The following is a 19,587-nucleotide window of genomic DNA, read 5'->3' on the forward strand; positions in this document are numbered from 1 at the left end:
CAACTTGTCCCGCAAAAAATAAGACCTCACATGACTCTATGCATCAAAATATGGAAAAATTATAGCTCTCAATATGTGGTGATGCAAAAACTATTTTTACAATAAAAAGCGTCTTTTAGCATGCGACAGCTGCCAAAAATAAAAACCCGCTATAAATAGTAAATCAAACCCCCGTTATCACCCCCTTAGTTAGGGAAAAATAATAAAATTAAAAGAAAATGTATTTATTTCCATTTTCCCATTAGGGCTAGGGCTAGGGGTGTCTTGGGGTTAGGGTTGGAGTTATAATTGGGGGGTTTCACTGTTTGGGCACATCAGGTGCTCTCCAAATGCAACATGGCGTCTGATCTCAATTCCAGCCAATTCTGCGTTGAAAAACTCAAATGGTGCTCCTTCCCTTCAAAGCTCTGTCATGCGCCCAAACAGTGTTTTACCCCCACATATAGGGTATCAGCGTACTCAGGACAAATTGCAAAACAACTTTTGGGGTCCAATTTCTCCTGTTACCCGTAGGAAAATAAAAAATTGGGGGCAAAAATATCATTTTTGTGGAAAAAAATGATTTTTTTATTTTCATGCCCGGTCGTTATAAAATTCTGTGAAGCACTGGGGGGTTGAAAGTGCTCACCACACATCTAGATAAGTTCCTTAGGGGGTCTAGTTTCCAAAATGGGGTCACTTGTGGGGAGTTTCCACTGTTTAGGTACATCAGGGGCTCTCCAAAAGCAACATGACACCCGCAGACTATTCCATCAAAGCCTGCATTCCAAAACGTCACTACTTCCCTTCCGAGCCCTGTCGTGTGCCCATACAGTAGTTTTCTCCCACATATGGGGTATGAGCGTACTCATGAAAATTGGACAACAACTTTTGGGGTCCAATTTCTCCTGGTACCCTTGGGAAAATAAAAAAATTGGTGACTAAAAGATCATGTTTGTGGAAAAAATACTATTTTTTTATTTTCACCCCGAGGCGTTATAAACTTCTGTGAAGCACTGGGGGGTTCAAAGTGCTCACCACACATCTAGATAAGTTCCTTGAGGAGTCTAGTTTCCAAAATGGTGTCATTTGTGGGGGGTTTCCACTGTTTTGGTACATCAGGGGTTTTCCAATCGCGATATGGTGTCCGATCTCAATTCCAGCCAAAAAAGTCAAATGGCGCTGCTTCCCTTCTGAGCTCTGCCATGCGCCCAAATAGTCGTTTAGACCCACATATGGGGTATCAGCGTACTCAGGACCAATTGCACAATAACTTTTAGGGTCCTGTTACCCTTGGGAAAATAAAATTTGGGGGTGAAAAGATCATTTTTGTGGAAAAAATGTGATTTTTTAGTTTTACCGCTGTACGTTATAAACTTCTGTGAAGCCCTTGTGGGTTCAAAGTTCTCACCACATATCTAGATAAGTTCCTTGGGGGGTATAGTTTCCAAAATGGGGTCACTTGTGGGAGGTTTCCACTGTTTAGGTACATCAGGGGCTCACCAAACGTGACATGGCGTCCGATCTGAATTCCAGCCAATTTTGCATTGAAAAAGTCAAACGGTGCTCCTTCCCTTCTGAGCTCTGCCATGCGCCGAAACAGTGGTTCCCCCCCACATATCAGGTATCAGCGTACTCAGGACAAACTGCACAATAACTTTTGCAGTCCAATTTCTCCTGTTACCCTTGGTAAAATAAAAAAAATTGAACCTGAAATATTTTTTTTGTGAAAAAAGTTAAATGTTCATTTTTTTTTTAAATATTCAAAAAATTCCTGTGAAGCACCTGAAGGGTTAATAAACTTCTTGAATGTGGTTTTGAGCACCTTAAGGGGTGCAGTTTTTAGAATGGTGTCACTTTTGGGTATTTTCTATCATATAGACCCCTCAAAGTGGCTTCAAATGTGATGTGGTCCGTAAAAATAAAATGGTGTTGCAAAAATGAGAAATCGCTGGTCAACTTTTAACCCTTATGACTTCCTAACAAAAAAAAATTTTGGTTCCAAAATTGTGCTGATGTAAAGTAAACATGTGGGAAATGTGACTTACTAAGTTTTTTGTGTGCTGTATCTCTGTGATTTAAGGGCATAAAAATTCAAAGTTGGAAAATTGCAAAATTTTCAAAAGTTTCGCCAAATTTCCGTTTTTTTCACAAATAAACGCAAGTTATTTGAATGAAATGTTATCACTAACATGAAGTACAATATGTCACAAGAAAACACTGTCAGAATCACTGGGATCCATGGAAGCATTTCAGAGTTATTACCTCATAAAGGGACAGTGGTCAGAATTGTAAAAATTGGCCCGGTCATGAACGTGCAAACCACCCTTGGGGGTTAAGGGGTTGATTTTGTTGTATCACATCCAATAAAACAATACCTATTATATCACTGGAGATTACACTTGTGTTTTTGGCTGCATAACCTTTTCAGTTCCCACATTGGGTCAAGAATCTTTAGACGGAAGAGCCTTGAAAAATCTTCATCCATAACACAAAATTGCTAATTGGAACACATCCATAACACAAAATTGCAGTTTTTGGAAACACAGCCGCACAGTTTGGCCCTACTATAAGTGTGAGCCCACACATTTCACCTGGCTGTATGGTAGGAGCTCTGCCAGCCCCAGGTCAATGGTGACACAATTAATTACAATAAAGAGGACCTGTCACCATATCAAAAGACGACAGTTTTTGCTGCTGTTTTATTTCGGCTGCTCCCAGTATTTTTTTTCCTCTTTTTTAAGTTCCACCATGGGCCTTTTTTAGTGCGATCAATATGATCATTTTTATGATCTTTTCCAAAAAGTTAGAGATGTGACCATTTATTTATTAGGCCCCTGAGCAGCTGCACAGTTTGCACCTATGGTTCTGTCCGCAGCTTCCTCACCTTAGCCGCATTATTCTTATTTTCCAGTGACAAAGCAACATACTGTACATCAGACTCCTTTTTTTTGGAACCAAGAGAATCATAGAATCGTAGAGTTTGAAGGGAACTCCTGGACCATCTGGTCCAACCCCCTTCTCATCGCTAAATCATCCCAGACAGATGTCTGTCCAGCCTCTGTTTGAAGACTTCTATTGAAGGAGAACTCACCACCTCCCGTGGCAGCCTGTTCCACTCATTGATCACTTTAACTGTCAAAAAGTTTTTTCTAATATCTAATCTGTGTCTCCTCCCATTCAGTTTCATACCATTGCTTCTAGTCTTTCCTTGTGCAAAGGAGAATAAAGATGATCGTTCTACAATGTGACAGCCCTTGAGATATTTGTAGACAGCTAGTAAGTCTCCTCTCAGTCTTCTCTTCTGCAAGCTAAACATTCCCTTATGCTGCAACCTTTACTCATAAGACAGGGTTTGCAGACCGGTCACCATTCTGGTCGCTCTTTTCTGAACTTGCTCCAGTTTGTTGATGTCTTTTTTAAAATGTGGTGCCAAAAGCTGGACACAGTATTCCAGATGAGGTCTGACCAAAGAGGAGTAGATGGCAATAATGACTTCACGTGATCTAGACTGTATGCTTCTGTTAATATATTCTAGAATTGCATTTGCCTTTTTGCTGCTGCATCACACTGTTGACTCTTATTCAGTCTGTGATCTATTAGTATACCCAAGTCTTTTTCACATGTGCTGTTACTTAGCCCTATTCCTCCCATTCTGTATATGTTTTTTTCATTTTTATTGCCCAGATGTAGTACTTTGCATTTTTCCCTGTTAAAAAGCATTGTGTTAGTTGCTGTCCACTGCTCCAGTTTATTTATATCTTTTTGAATCCTCTCTCTTTTCTCTAGTATTAGCTATCCCTCCAAGCTTTGTGTCATCAGCAAATTTAATCAGTTTACCCTCAATTCCTTCATCTAAATCGTTGATAAAGATGTTGAACAATACAGGGCCCAGGTCAGAGCCCTGTGGTACCCCACTTGAGACATTCTTCCAACTGGATGTGCAGCCATTTACGACCACTGTTTGGGTCCTATCACTAAGCCAGTTATGAATCCACCTAAACGTTGCCTTGTCCATTCCATACTTAGCCATTTTTCCAATAAGGATTGTGTGAGATACTTTGTCAAATGCTTTGCCGAAGTCAAAATATACTATATCTACAGCATTTCCCTTATCCACCCAATAAGTGATTCTGTCATAGAAGGAAATTAAGTTAGTCTGACATGATTTATTAGTTAGGGCCCCGTCACACATAGCGATGCACCAGCGATCCTGACAAAGATATCACCTTGTCACGATCGCTGGTGTGTCGCTACATGATCGCTAGTGAGCTATCAAACAGGCATCTTCACCAGCGATCAGGACCAGCGACATTAAGGTAACAAGCGACGCACGTCGCTTAGTTACCCACATTGTATCTTAGTTACCAGCGCGCTGTTGCAGGGAGCTGGTAACCAAGGTACACATCAGGTTTCTAAGGGGCGTGCGGAACTTAGAAACCCGATGTGTACCTTGGTTACCAGCTCCCTGCATCAGAGCGCTGGTAACTAAGGTACACATCGGGTTTCTAAGAGCCGCGTGCCCCTTAGAAACCCGATGTGTACCTTGGTTACCAGCTCCTGGTCGCTGGTCTCCCGCCTGTCACACGCAGCGATGCGTGCTGGCCAGCGGGAGACCAGCGACCCCAAAAATGTCCAGATGTTTCCACAACGATCAGCGATACCCGGCAGGGGGGCCGTCGCTGATAGCTGTCACACAGTGATCTTGCTGGTGAGATCGCTGTTGCATCACAAAACTTGTGACTCAGCAGCGATCTCGCTAGCAAGATCACTGTGTGTGACGGGGGCTTTACAAACCCATGCTGACTCTGTTTAATCACTTCATTCTTATCCAGGTACTTACATACATGTTGTTTAATAATTTGTTCAAAGATCTTTCCTGGTATAGAAGTCAGACTCACCGGCCTATAGTTGCCTTGATCCACCTTTTCCCCTTTTTGAAGAGATAGGTATAATACTTTTTGCACACAATTCCAGGGATCTGAGTGCTAGTGTCACCATCCCACTGAAAAACCAGGGTGATTTCCATTTCTTATTTCATGTGTTTACAAAGAAATTTGACAGAAGGGGACTTTTTGTTCCCTAATGAACAAATGAGTTCTAGTAAAATGATTAGGGGAACCTTAATGTGCAGAACAAAACCTATGTTTTATTATCGTTTTGTTGTCCATTACATCCAGAGCACAGCTTTCATTTTGTAAAGTGGACCTACCATTCCATGTAAATTGCATTCTTAATTAAACGGTTATTGTCATCTTGTTAAGTGGGTGATATAGCAAAGCACTTGTAAAAACAAGCAACTTTGAAATTTGCCACTTATTAAAAATCCTCTCCATTCTCAAGAACATAGGGATCTTTTATTCTATTGTTACTGCCCATTGTCTAGGTTTCCAGATGCCGCTGTAAGTAAATGAAAAGTGTTAATATCTCTCAAGAACGGCCGAAGATGATGATAAGCAATAAATTGCTTGTATTTAAGGATTTACAGGCCCTTTCTGAAAAAAATAAATTTATAAAGATGGGAATAACACTGTAATTTATATCTACATTTCGCGCAGAAATACAGTAAAATAGGAATAGTCCAATTCACAATTCTGAGAAAAGAGGCCCCAGAATTGTTATTTTATGGCTATGTATATAAAAATACACATATTCAGTAAATATATAAATACTAGCTGAAGAGCCCGACACTGCCCGGGCATAGTAACTAACTACAGTTAGTTATAACAAATTATGATGATTATATCTCTATCTATATCTATCTATATATATATATATATATATGTATATATATATAGTGTAGGGCCCCGCCCACTCCACATACCCACATTCTCTATAATATCCCACATCATCCCATCAGCCAGAGCCACCGGACTACTACCCCTAATATCCCACATCATTCCATCAGCCAGAGCCACCGGACTGCTACCCCTAATATCCCACATCATCCCGACAGAGTCACCGTACTATTACCCCTAATATCCCACATCATCCCGTCAGCCAGAGCTACCGGACTACTACCACTAATATCCCACATCGTCCCGTCAGCCAGAGCCACCGACTACTACCCCTAATATCCCACATCATCCTGTCAAAGCCACTGGACTACTACCCCTAATATCCCACATAATCCTGTCAGCCAGGGCCACCAGACAACTACCGCTAATATCCCACATCATCCCATCACAGACGCCGGACTACTCCCCCTAATATCCCACATCCCATCAGCCAGAGCCACCGGGCAACTACCCCTAATATCCCACATCATCCCATCAGCCTGGGGTCAGAACCAGAGCTCTGAGTGGAACGGTCCTAACTTCCATACTGGGGATCCCTTTAAGAGAGGCCTGGGGTCAGAACAAGAGGGCTGAGTGGATTTGTCTTGACTTCCATACCAATGATCCCTTTAATAGAAGCCTGGGGTGAGAATCAGAGCGCTGAGGGATTTACCATAACTTCCATACCGGAGATCCCTTTAAGAGAGGCCTGGGGTCAGTACCAAAGTGCAGAGTGGATTTGCCCTCACTTCTATACCGGGGATCCCTTTAAGAGAGACTGGGATCAGAACCAGAGAGCTGAGTGGATTTGCCGTGACTTGCATACCAATGATCCCTTTAAAAGAACCCTGGGGTCAGAATCAGAGTGTTGAGGGATTTGCCCTAACTTCCATGCAGGAGATCCCTTTAAGAGAGTCTGGGGTCAGAACCAAAGCGCTGGATGGATTTGCCCTGACTTCCATACTGGAGATCCCTTTAATAAAGGCCTGGGGTCAGTAACAAAGCGCAGAGTGGATTTGCCCTAACTTCCATACCAATGATCCCTTTAAAGATACCCTGGGGTCAGACTCACAGAGCTGAGTGGAACTGTCCTAACTTCCATACCAGGGATCCCTTTAAGAGAAGACTGGGGTCAAAACCAAAGCCCTGGATGGATTTGCTCTGACTTCCATACCAATGATCCCTTTAAGAGGGAAGATGTGCCTACGAGATGGAGCATGTGTGATGGGGATATGGGCAGGGAGGGGGGGATTCATTTCTGTCATGTGCTCTCTGCTCCTTTCAGGGGGGCAGACAATGGCGGGGAGCTTCTGTTCCTGGGGATGCTAGATTTCTCCCACCATGTCATTGTCTGCTGAGGTGTTGTCAAGTGGGAAAACTTGCTCATAGCAACCGATCATAGCTCAGCTTCTTTTAACTAGCTTAGGTAACATGAGAGATGCTTAGTGATTGGTTGCAAGGAAAACTGTTGCTCACAACCAATCACAGCTCAGCTTCTTTTGAACAGCTCTGGTAAAATGAAAGATGCTTCGTTATTGGTTGGTGATACACACACAAGCACATACTTACATTGCACATTGAAATTATTCCCCCTATTCATTCTATTATTTTATGGCTGGTGCAGGACAGTGACTTTGACATTGACGCCTTTTGCTTGACCAAATTTCTATGGTGTTGCTACTACATCGCAGTACAGTACAAGTGAATGGGGTCCAATTGCGATCTTGATGTACTGCGTCTGCTACAAATAAGTGGCAAAAAAATCTGACTTGGTTGGACTTCTAATATCTTGCTTTTCATGGTTGGCGTACCCTTAGGGTCACAAGTGGACACCATTCACTGTATTGCATTGCAAAGTAGCAGTAAAGGCCCCGTCGCACACAGCTATCTCGCTAGCGAGATCGCTGATTTTGTGACGCCACAGCAATCTCACCAGCGAGATCACTGTGTGTGAAGGAGATCAGCGACCGGCCCCCCTGCTGGGTATCGCTGATCGTTCTCTATCGGCCTGGGCCATTTTTTGATCGCTGGTCTCCCATTGGCCAGCACGCATCGCTGTGTGTGGCAGCGAGAGACCAGCGATCAATGATGCTGCACACTGGTTTCTAATGTAAATATCGGGTATACAGGAGCCACGTCTCCTGGATACCCATTGTTTACCTTGAAAACCGGCGTACACGCTGGTTTCCAAGGTAAACATCGAGTATCCAGGAGCCGCGCGGCTCTTAGATACCCGATGTTTACCTTGGAAACCAGCGTGTACGCCAGTTTCCAAGGTAAACATCGGGTATCCAGGAGTCGCGGCTCCTGGATACCCGATGTTTACATTAGAAACCAGCTTGCTCGCTGGTCCTGATCTCTGGAGGGGCTGTCTATGTGACAGCTCACCAGCGATCAGCCTAACGATGTCCCAGCGATCCCATCCATGTCGGATCGTTGGTGGGATCGCTGGGATATCGTTATGTGTAACTGTAGTGTCGGTGGTGGGGTGCCGAGCTGGGGGGGGTGGTCCTACTTTTATACCGCGCAGAGATGACAACAGAGACACGATGGAGGCAGATTCTGGGTGCAACAGGTCCAAGTTTATTTCTTCACTTGCCGTCCGACTGACGGCACACCTCGCGGCCCTCCGTTTCCAGAGCCGCTTCTCACACCGTACACTGGAGACGTGTCTGCACACACCGTCCCCTCCTTTACTGTCGACGCTCCTGACAGTTCCGTCACTGTGGCCGCCTTAGGCCCATTAACCAACAGCGCTTCTACTGCTCAGTCGTCGTGTCACATACGGTGTCTTACACCCAGTACCTCATCTCAACTGCGATCCTTTCCTGTCAGGACCACCCCCCTGACGTCCTCTCTCCTCAGTCCCCCTGGTCTGGATTCTCCTCAGAGTGCACAGACTGTCGTAGTCCTCCTGTCACTTGAGCTCCCCCTGGGGACTGGAACCTTCTGGAACCCTCCCTCAGTATTTATAACTCTCCCGGTTCCTTGAAACTGTCACTCTAACTGTCACCACGCCCCCCATGACCAACGGTTTCTAAAGCCCTAAGCTGCTGTCAAGTCCTTTGCTCACACTCCTCCCTGCCATCTAATGTCCACCCAAGGTACTGCACGTCCACTACACTTTCCTAGCTGTTTCCCCACTGTAATAACTGACACCTACCTACACTGTGCATCCCTTTCCTTCTTCTTCAGACTAGTCCGTCCGTCCGTCAGGTCACCTTCCCTACACTCCCCCTTCCTTTGTCCATTGTCGTCCTCGACAATCATCCCTGCCTTCGTCGTTCTGAAGCTACACCTACATCCTGTTGTCGGACCAGCTGTTGAGCCAAACCCACTATCTGCGGGGCCGAACCATACTGGGAGCACTATGCTCTGAGCAGCCTACTGCTACTCACCAGCGCGCACGCCACATGACAACATCTTTCACATTGGGCTAGGTACACCCATATTCTCTCTATGGCGTGTACCTTCCCCTACTCTCCCCTACTGTCACCTTCCACTATTCGGTACGCCATGATCGAGGTCTCTTACCTTCCAGATCATTACCAGCGCCCGCCTTCCTCCTTCAGGGGTGTCCGTGGTGTTGGGGACCTGACCTAGGACGGCTGTCTTCCTCACGTCTTCCAACTCATTTTCCTTTCTTTCAATAACATGTCATGGTCGGCATCCCGGTCTCCCAGACCTCCTCAACTCTTAGATCCCTACCGGATCTCACACTTTCCTTTGGTCCCGCAGACCTTCCCTTACCCGGACCTGTTGCATTTTACTTTGCATATTATACATCAAACAACTTTATAATAGCACAAGTACCCCATTTTTTATAATTTTTTTTTTCATTTTCTCTTGCTTTTAAAACCAAAATATAACATAACATTGCATTTCCTCTTTCTTCCTCCCCCCCTTCCTTGGACCTGGACACTCCTCCACTTTTCCGTATCCCCGTTCTGTCAGGTAAACATATTTTCATATATAAAGAACATAGAAAGAAGAAAGAAAGAGAGAGAGAAAATAGTTGCATCAGTTAAACAACAACAAAAACATTTTTTTCCTAAATGCAACTGTCCTAATAATCTGCACAACGGTGCAACGAACTCCTGACAGTTCAGTCCTCCTTCCGGTGGTCAGTAGTATGGGACCCCACAACCGTGGAACTCCCAGAATGCAAGAAGTGTCCCTTTCTGCAAGTTAGTATAAACGAGCCGTCCCGGGGGTCGTGCAGCTGCCATGCCAGCCTCTCCTTTCTCATGGAGCAGGTTCCAGACTTCCTGCCCCCTGGCCCTCTTCTTCTCTATAACTCCTGCGACCCAAACAGAGGGTCCGGCACGAGCCCTGGAGTCCGGTGGGCGGGACTTAACCGAGGAAGGGCGTGAATCAGAGGCGGCCGATGATTCCTGCGGCTCAACAGCCGCTGGGGCCAGGTGGCAAATGGGGACAAACGGGTCCTCGGAGGCTGGAATCACAGGGCCCACTAAGTCAGCTGCAGTCGACTCCAGCAGTGGCATAACCGCGGCCTCAGGACAGGCTGCATCCACTACTTCCAATGGAGCCGGAGTAACGGCCGGTTCCAACGACGCAGCTGCTATCAGCAGGGGGAACGCAACAGCGTCTTCTTTGGATGACTTCCACACTGGCGGCTCCAGGCGGGGTACCTCTGGGACTTGAGCAGGGGCCTCGCTCAACTCTGCATACACCACCGGGCCCGATGTACCAAGGCCTTCCAGTGTGCAGGGGGCAGCGTGCTGCGGCGGAATGATGAGGGCCGCTGGCGGAGGCACTGGTGGTGCCGGGGGTACTCTCACCTTCCCTGGCGCTGTGGCCTCCATCACATCAATACGCAGCTTCACCCGCAGCCTCCGTCCCTCGCTCCACTGTCCCGCGGGTTTTTCCCCTAAACTCGGGGGCTCCGCTGAGAAGTCCTCTGCTGGTATTGGTGGCGGCCGTTCTCGCTGACTCCGCTCAGGCTCCGCTCCCCAGCTCAGCATCCCGCTGCTCTCCCGTGGCTCTGAGGGCGACTTCTGGCACAGCTCCATCCCCTGCCGCCACTGCCACTCTAGGCGGCCGATGCCCCGACACCTGCAGAGTCTCATACCGTCCGTTGGGCAGCACTCGAATGGCATCAGACAGCCGCAGCCAAGTTTTTCTTCTGTGCCACTCCCTCTGTGAGGTGAGGTGTCGGCAGGCCTCTCCACCATCCTGTCAGGGTCCAATATATGGAAGCGTCGATTTCCAGGCACATACTGCTTCCTTTTGGGGTACGTTGGAGGGGGTCCCAGTCCATTCAACACGACTGCAAACACCCGGACCTCTCCTCTGCGCTGAAGCAACACCGCCATACTGCACAGTACCTGGTACCGCCCCGGATCCTCTGCTGGCCACACAGATCCGCCACAGCGCTTCCCATTTGTATTCCACAGGTAGGTCATTTGTAATCCACAGGTAATTGTAATCCAAACAGAGTAGTCCAAGTCCTTTTCCATTCTTTGAGGCAGGTCTGCCGCAGAAGATGGGGTATTAGCGGCGGCGATCCTGCCGACTACGCCAAATGTAGTGTCGGTGGTGGGGTGCCGAGCTGGGGGGGGGTGGTCCTACTTTTATACCGCGCAGAGATGACAACAGAGACACGATGGAGGCAGATTCTGGGTGCAACAGGTCCAAGTTTATTTCTTCACTTGCCGTCCGACTGACGGCACACCTCGCGGCCCTCCGCTTCCAGAGCCGCTTCTCACACCGTACACTGGAGACGTGTCTGCACACACCGTCCCCTCCTTTACTGTCGACGCTCCTGACAGTTCCGTCACTTTGGCCGCCTTAGGCCCATTAACCAACAGTGCTTCTACTGCTCAGTCGTCGTGTCACATACGGTGTCTTACACCCAGTACCTCGTCTCAACTGCGGTCCTTTCCTGTCAGGACCACCCCCCTGACGTCCTCTCTCCTCAGTCCCCCTGGTCTGAATTCTCCTCAGAGTGCACAGACTGTCGTAGTCCTCCTGTCACTTGAGCTCCCCCTGGGGACTGGAACCTTCTGGAACCCTCCCTCAGTATTTATAACTCTCCCGGTTCCTTGAAACTGTCACTCTAACTGTCACCACGCCCCCCATGACCAACGGTTTCTAAAGCCCTAAGCTGCTGTCAAGTCCTTTGCTCACACTCCTCCTTGCCATCTAATGTCCACCCAAGGTACTGCACGTCCACTACACTTTCCTAGCTGTTTCCCCACTGTAATAACTGACACCTACCTACACTGTGCATCCCTTTCCTTCTTCTTCAGACTAGTCCGTCCGTCCGTCAGGTCACCTTCCCTACATAACGGGGCCTTAACACCTAGCAAATTTTAGCTGTGCAACACGTGTTGTGCCCAAAATCACAGCGTAGTCCCAGTCTAAAGGCCCCTTTATATTTAGCGATGCATCAGCGATCCCGACCAACGATATGACCCAGTCAGGATCACTGGTGCAGCGCTAAATGATCGCTAGTGAGCTGCCACACAGGCAGATCTCACAGCGATGCAGCAGCGATACAGCGGTCGTTACTTACCTTTCAGACGCGGCGATCCTGACGTCCTCCCATCCGCGTCCACGCGTTGCTCGTCGGCGCCACAGGAAGCCCAGCAGGAACCGCCCGACGAGAAATGGAGCTGCGCGATCTCGCGCGATCAGCGATGGACAGCGGGGGAGCCGGTCGGAGGTAAGTATCACACATAGCGATATCGCTAGCGATATCGCTGCTGCGTCACGAAGTCGGTGATGCTTTAGCGATATTGTTAACGATATCGCTATGTGTAAAACCCCCTTAAAGCTACATTTACACTGCAGGACAATTGTGAAAGAGTGTTACCAAAAACACTGTTTTTTAAAAATTATCTTGCAATGTAAACAAGCTGCTAATCACCTGATGAACAATCAAAATGGTTCAACGGGCGAAAAGATCTATTGTGTAAAAGATCATCATACTTGGTTGGGAATTGTCCTGTGTAAACAGGACTCGTACTGCTGAGAACCATGGCAGCCTATGTGTACCGAGCAATATAGTATAGATCGTTTAGTGCGTATCGCTCACTTTGATCTGCCTATGTAAACAGGCATTTAAATGACTGATGATCGGTAAAGTTTACTGATCGACCTTCACAAAAGTTTACCGATCCTCACATCGTACTGCCGGTTGGACCATTTAAGTGGATCCTTATATGTGCCACTGTGTATAGTGTAGGTCCACCATGTTTTATGTGCACATCACTGATTCTCACATTTTCCTAAACCGCATTCTACTTGCAAATTAATATTTCTTAAATCAACAGTACATGAAGCTAGTGTGTATTCATGCATCCTACATAGACTATTTCATTATAATGTATGTAACTCGTGGCTTTTCAGTGTATCGTCTTTGTTTTTTGTCTGTTGTACATTGAATTTTCAATATGTTACTCACTTTTAGCACATTGTAACTGGATGTTCATTACTTGCAGACATTGCCTTAAATATAGTGGTTACCATTGTGTATGTTGTCATGTGCATTGTTCTCGTCATCCGTCTGCCTAGTCGGTGTTAAGTTTTTGTGCATGCTGTTTCAATGCTTTTATTTAATTGTTCTGTTTCTTCTCACACAGTCTGGCAGCCAGATATGCAACTCAGTCTAATCACAGTGGGATTGCAACAAGTCAAAAAAAGACTACTAGGTCAGTTGACACCTCTGATTTATTGTGTGCTAGTGATGGCCATGTATAATTGTGTCCTATTCCACAGACACAACAGAATAGAAGCAAATCAATTATCTAAGCTGAACTGCCAGATAGCTTTTTTTCATAATAACCAATCATGACCAGTGTGACTCTCTTCATTTATTCATTATTGTTGCAGCATATCTACAAGCCCTGATTTAATCGAGGAGTCTGCAACAAAATTCTGGCTTAAAATCATCTTGAAATGTTGCATAATTTTTAAGCAACTCAAAATTGTTCAAATATTTAGCGACTTTAGGCGTTATTATGTCAAGAAAGGAAGATGGGTAAAACTTGGACATGGTGTGCTAAAGCCAATCTGACCATTTCATCTTAATTTACCCTACGAAAGTGGCGTAAATTATGCCAGAAATGAATTCCAACAACTGGCTCGAGTAACGTTTCTGGTAGTGACGCAAGACAGTTGTAAGATGCACCAAATGCAATAAGAGACGCTTACGTCATATCTTATTCCAGTGCGTCTTAATGAATTGGGGGCTATGGTGTAGGTAACATCCTTTATTTTTCTTATTATTGTTAACTTTTTTATGATTGAATCTACGGATAACATTCATTTGATATATAAATGTATTATATATGTTACCAAAACTTTAGTTCAACAGTAAAACCAGCAATATGACATACGCTTACGTCTCTCGTCCCCATTGCCTGTGAAATCGATATGACCGCAAGCATCCCTCATGGTATAACTAACTGGTAGATGTAGCTACCCGAATGTCAATGTCTGACCCTTTAACAATCCTTACAACATGACCATTGATAAACGTCAAGAAGGAAACTCATTTCCAGAAAGCCTGTTTTCAGGGGTTTTGCCCCTCATCGGTGTAGAGGTGGCTTCAAGAATGTCCTTCAAGAGTGTCCTTCAAGAAAGTTTGATACCACATATTGCTCACACTGATACCTGACGCAACTAAGGGTACCGTTACACCTAGCGACTCACCAGCGATCCCGACCAGCGATATGACGCGGTCAGGATCGCTGGTGCATCGCTAGGTGGTCGCTAGTGAGCTGCCACACAGGCAGATCTCACCAGCGACATCACTGGGGACGGGGATCGCTACTTACCTGTCAGACGAGGCGATCCTGCGTCCTCCCGCCCGGCTCCACGCGTCGCTCATCGTCACAGCAGGAAGCGACGCAGGAAGTGACCGACGAGGAATGATCCAGGAGCTTCTCGCGCGACCAGCAATAATCAGCGGGGGAGCCGGTCGGAGGTAAGTATCACATGCAGCGACATCGCTAGCAATATCGCTGCAACGTCACAAAATCGGTGACTTTACAGCGATATTGCTAGCGATATCGCAGTGTGTAACGGGGGCTTTAAAAGAAAAAACAATTTTGCCAAAAAGTGCAATTTAACAAATGGACAAATTTTTAGGCTCTACATTTTGGGCCAAGACACTTCTTATGTTCAAATAACCCTAAATTAATTCATGAATTAAAATAAAGTAAACCAACAGCACTGTCCAGCCAGTGAGATTTGTGAAACATTTAGTCAAAATCTTGATGGAGGGACTTCCTTTTAGCTTCTTTCCATTTTTATAGAGAGCTTCTGAAGGTGTTCATTAACTATAAAAAAGCTATTATTATCTCGCCTGGTCCTACACTGTATACTGATTAGTGTGGGAATGTGTCTCTTACCGCATCTCATCGAAACACAAAGCCACTTATAGGGGTAAAAGTTGTTTAATGTAGTTAAAATGGAAATAGAGGCAACTTACTAATATACTTGAATAAATAAAGCTGCTTTGATCTTCAAATTTCTGAGCTGGTTGTTGGCCTGAACAGCTCCTCTTCCCACTTTGATGCCAGACTGTGTATTGCTTGACCGGTAATATTTGTAAAGAGGCTGCTTGACTGGCTCATGTCAATAACTAAGCCAACCTCTAAAGGCCCTTTTACATTTAGCGATGCACCAGCGATCCGACCGGCGATCCGACTCGGTCAGGATTGCTGGTGCATCGCTAAATGATCGCTAGTGAGCTGCCACACAGGCAGACCTCACAGTGATGCAGCAGCAACGCAGCGCACGATACTCACCTTTCACACACAGCGATCCTGACGTCCTCCCGCCCGCCTCCACACGTCGCTCGTCGTCACAGCAGGAAGCCCAGCAGGAAGCTGACGACGAGAAATAGAGCCGGACATTCTCGCGCGATCAGCGATGGACAGCGGGGGAGCCGGTCGGAGGTAAGTATCACACATAGCGATATCTCTAGCGATATCGCTATAACGTCACAAAATCGGTGACGTTATAGCGATATCGCTAGCGATATCACTATGTGTAAAACCCCCTTTACTCTGTCACAGCTAATACATAGAGAAGGGGCTGGCATTGAAGTAAGTCAACCAGCCTCCATTACACTGGTGACATGGAAGTTCTCTCCAGTGTGGAACACAAGCCAATGGTGGAGCTGCAGGGAACTGATACTGATGTATTGTGATTTGAACAGCTTACAAGTTTATAAGCAAGTAGTAAATCTTTCTTGTTCAAACACATCAAAAGATATTTGTTTTCGAGTGGACAACCTTTTTAATATGAAAAAGTGTCTATTGTAGAGATAGAAGAAAGGAGGAAAAAAAAAAGCAAAAAACATATGTCTTCAAGTCACTCTAACGAGCATATGTTCTCTTGGTTAACTGACTTGATTAGTTCATCTCAAATTTATCCCAGATTGCTATTTATTAATTCCAAATTGGAATACAAGATTATAGCACCACTAAACCATATTTTACATGAAAACATCTGTAATTACAGTACAAATAAAATGGACTTACAAATCTTTGCATCAGTCAGTTGAGGGTTCATTATTGGGGTGTGCCACTTAATGTTCCGTTTGATTTATTGGTGAGAATTTTAGAATGGGATGTCATTTAGAAGGAATCAGAAGAGGCGGCACTCCATGGTCTACTACGTTGGTTAAATGAAAGAAGCTTCAATCGGAGATACAAATCACACTGTAATAATGTTATACATGCATCAGGCTCAACTTCATTTGAAAGTGATACTATCCAGTGACACATAGTCACTGCTTAAAACCTTTGACAATTGGTGGTTTGTATCTTCAGGCGACAATAAAGGGATTCCATCATTCAGAAAACCTCTTTTTTGTTGCAATTTTTTTTGCCAAACAAGCAATCCCTGCATGTGTTGTGGCTGTTGAACAGCCACGGGAACTCGAACATATTTGTCAGGCATGGGGAAGACACTTGGTTAGCACCCGAGCATGCTCCTATAGCACCTTATCCGAGCACGTTCGCTCATCATAAGAAGTAACATTATCGTTCTAGTCTCCTAATAAAACTATATGAAGCTACAACCTCACTAACCCTTGACTTTTGATGCACCTTTAGGTTCTGTTATTTCTTCTGCCGCTGAGACTTTTAATTCCAGTGTAGTGTGACTGGTCGATATTCGGTTACATGTTATTATCTGTCAGAGAATGACAAAGCAGTGGTTTGCAAAATCAAGGGAACATAAAATTACATTGGTAAGGTTATGGTTACTGGGTCTGACATTTAGTGCTATTAATCACAAAGATGAATTCGTTCCAAAAAAAGTTAATAAGCGCACATGAGAGATGAAATCTGTGTAAGAGGAAGTAAATGCACTAACAACTTTTTCCTATGAAGAACTTCTGAAAGCGTTAAGGATTTTGCTTGACTGAATTTCCAAAGGACGATTGTCTCACATCTGTGACTGGCAACATTTTAGAGTTTTTCATAGTTATAAACCACTCACGAAGGTTGTCATAGTCTATGGAGGAGAAGATTTATTGGATTAAGAATGGATATGCTGTGAGTGCAAATATGGCTTTATCACTGAGAACTATCTACAATCGAGCCCTTCACAACTACTGTGTCCATAGTCTATCTTCATAAATATATTCACATGTTAAAATAGTATTATCATCTTGATTCAGTGTAAAAAAGAACCTGTTATTGGTCATGCATATGTATTTTTTACTTGGTGTAAATGTTGTTCTCATGAACCTGGCATGGTATATTAATTTTTTTATTCCTATGCCTTTCTGTTCCTGAGATATGGTCACCTCTTTCATGTATGTACATTTATTCTTGTAGTCCTCAAGAAGACTCCAAAATGGAGGAGTTGATGGCCATGCCCACTTGGATAAATAAGCAAGTTTTAGGGAAGATAGGGCTAAACCTCAGGACTGGCCAAGTGCAACAACAAAAGGAATACAATGTCAGATTCAGGAGAGCAGCGTGTTAGGTGTCGGGTTTCTCCCTCTGCACAGGGGGAATCCCGAGCCTTGCTATCTGTGGTCTCCAATTCAGTCCCGGCTGCAGAGGAGCCTGCTCAGCAAAGACATTGTTCCCGGCGCCTTGCTCAAGCTAGTGCTGTCGGGTTGGTTGCTGCTGCCATCCCTGGTTCAGCTATAGCAGTCTGCACTAGTCAGCAGCAAGTGGCTCCTGGGACTAAGTCCCTTTTTCGCTCCACTGAGCATGCCCGTGGCTCAACCTCCCATCGGAGTTCAGGGGTCACATGCTCAGGTCCCATGCCTGTTCCGATTGGACCACAGGGAAGGTCCCGGAAGGTTGCCACTATAAAAGACTTGCATGGCCACTCGGCCATGTGCTAATATTGACTCATATTGTCAGTTGAATGTGTGATGATGGATGCATGAGACTGGTGACTGACTCCTTATGACTCCCTCCTCTGGTTGTGCTTGTTATAGGGTTTAGAGTTAAAGTCAGCGCCAATGGGTGGCTATGCTTTCGCCACCGTGCTCCTAAGTGTCAGTACACATTATCATCCGGTGGTGTCATCCGGTACATGGCACTACCATTCCGCGCCAAGTCATTGCATCTGCCAGTGCATCGCCGTGCGCAAGTTCTGCGCTGGTTAGCCCAACCCTTGGCGATTAGTGGCGCGTAACAGAGTGGCACCGTGTACACTTGTGCACTACTAGTACATTTATATTGCTTCCTTGCTGGCACCGCAGCCATGGCGCCGAGCGCTGGTGGTCTGTAGGTACTCTATCCCTTGTCTCTGGGGCAGTGTCATGTGACCGTTTAGTAGCGCTTCCCCTGTCGAGTCCTGTGAAGTTAACAGGCTCCGGCATTTGTTCCAGCGGCTCTGTGAAGTAACATAGTTCACCCCTGTACACACCCTGTCAGTGGTTACCCGCCGGTGTTCAGTTAGTACTCCGCCATTACCGAGCAGCAGTTTACCATCTCTGCACGGTGAACCCCAGGGTGCAATCACACTTTCTTATATTTTATATTAAGGGCGATCTGCAACCCTAACACAGTGGCATTCACACCAGGTAAACAAAATACATATTGATGGCCAGTGACAGGTTTTATTTAGGTAGCGGATGTGGTCAATTGATTGTGGGTTACTGTTCATAGAAGCTAAAGTTTACTTAAAGCTACTGAAAAGGACTGAAAAACATGAAATAACAAACTTTTTGCAGAATTTCTTGCTCTGGAAATCAGCAAACATCTACATATAATGGGATCTCCAAGTACAGTTGGCATGTATCGTTTTACACCACTAGTTTTCCTGTAGCATATACTGTAAAGTGTAACCACCATATATCGACAGGAATGTGGAGATACAGCTATGTAGCCTGGACCGTTTCTAAGCTACAGCACACATATAAGGCTTCATTTTCACATCTATGTGATACTTTCTAATGCTGTCCGCTTTTTCCCGGACCGCCCCTTGACCCATAGCTTTTTGATCCATAAACACGTTTCCTAATTAAATACGTGTCTCCAGTTCGTCATACTCAGAGCTTGCCCCATTTCATCCATTTTGTGGATGAGTCAAAGGTGATAGACAGAGATAAAACTAGGAAAATGTATTTTGAACTTCAAAGCTCCATCCAAGTTTCATCCATTTTAATGGAGACATCGCTAAGAGTCAATATATAAAAAAAGTTCACACAGACCACCTGCTTCAGTGGACAAAAGAGCAACAGAAAAAAATATATGTAGCTATGATGACACTTGAGAAAACAAATCTGCCCATTTCTCTCACATGGTAATAATACTCACACGGATGTGTAGATAAAGCATTAGGGTCACTGCTTAGAAAACAAAAAAAGAAACAATATGGACTC

The 19,587-nt window shown here is 45.3% G+C and overlaps 1 protein-coding gene across 12 annotated transcripts in view; it reads left to right on the top strand.

The window, feature by feature from the left end:
• The window catches only part of NAV3 (neuron navigator 3), a 1,131,823-nt gene that overhangs the window by 876,071 nt on the left and 236,165 nt on the right, over positions 1-19,587 (top strand). For all 12 annotated transcript variants that reach the window (XM_073541506.1, XM_073541497.1, XM_073541495.1 and 9 more), the window contains one exon: positions 13,364-13,432. In XM_073541506.1, coding sequence (XP_073397607.1) covers positions 13,364-13,432 — 69 coding nt within the window. The remainder of the gene's footprint in view (positions 1-13,363; positions 13,433-19,587) is intronic.

This window comes from Dendrobates tinctorius, unplaced genomic scaffold (genome assembly GCF_039654945.1).
Source record: "Dendrobates tinctorius isolate UK_male_01 unplaced genomic scaffold, ASM3965494v1 ptg000122l, whole genome shotgun sequence".
Taxonomy (NCBI): domain Eukaryota; kingdom Metazoa; phylum Chordata; class Amphibia; order Anura; family Dendrobatidae; genus Dendrobates; species Dendrobates tinctorius.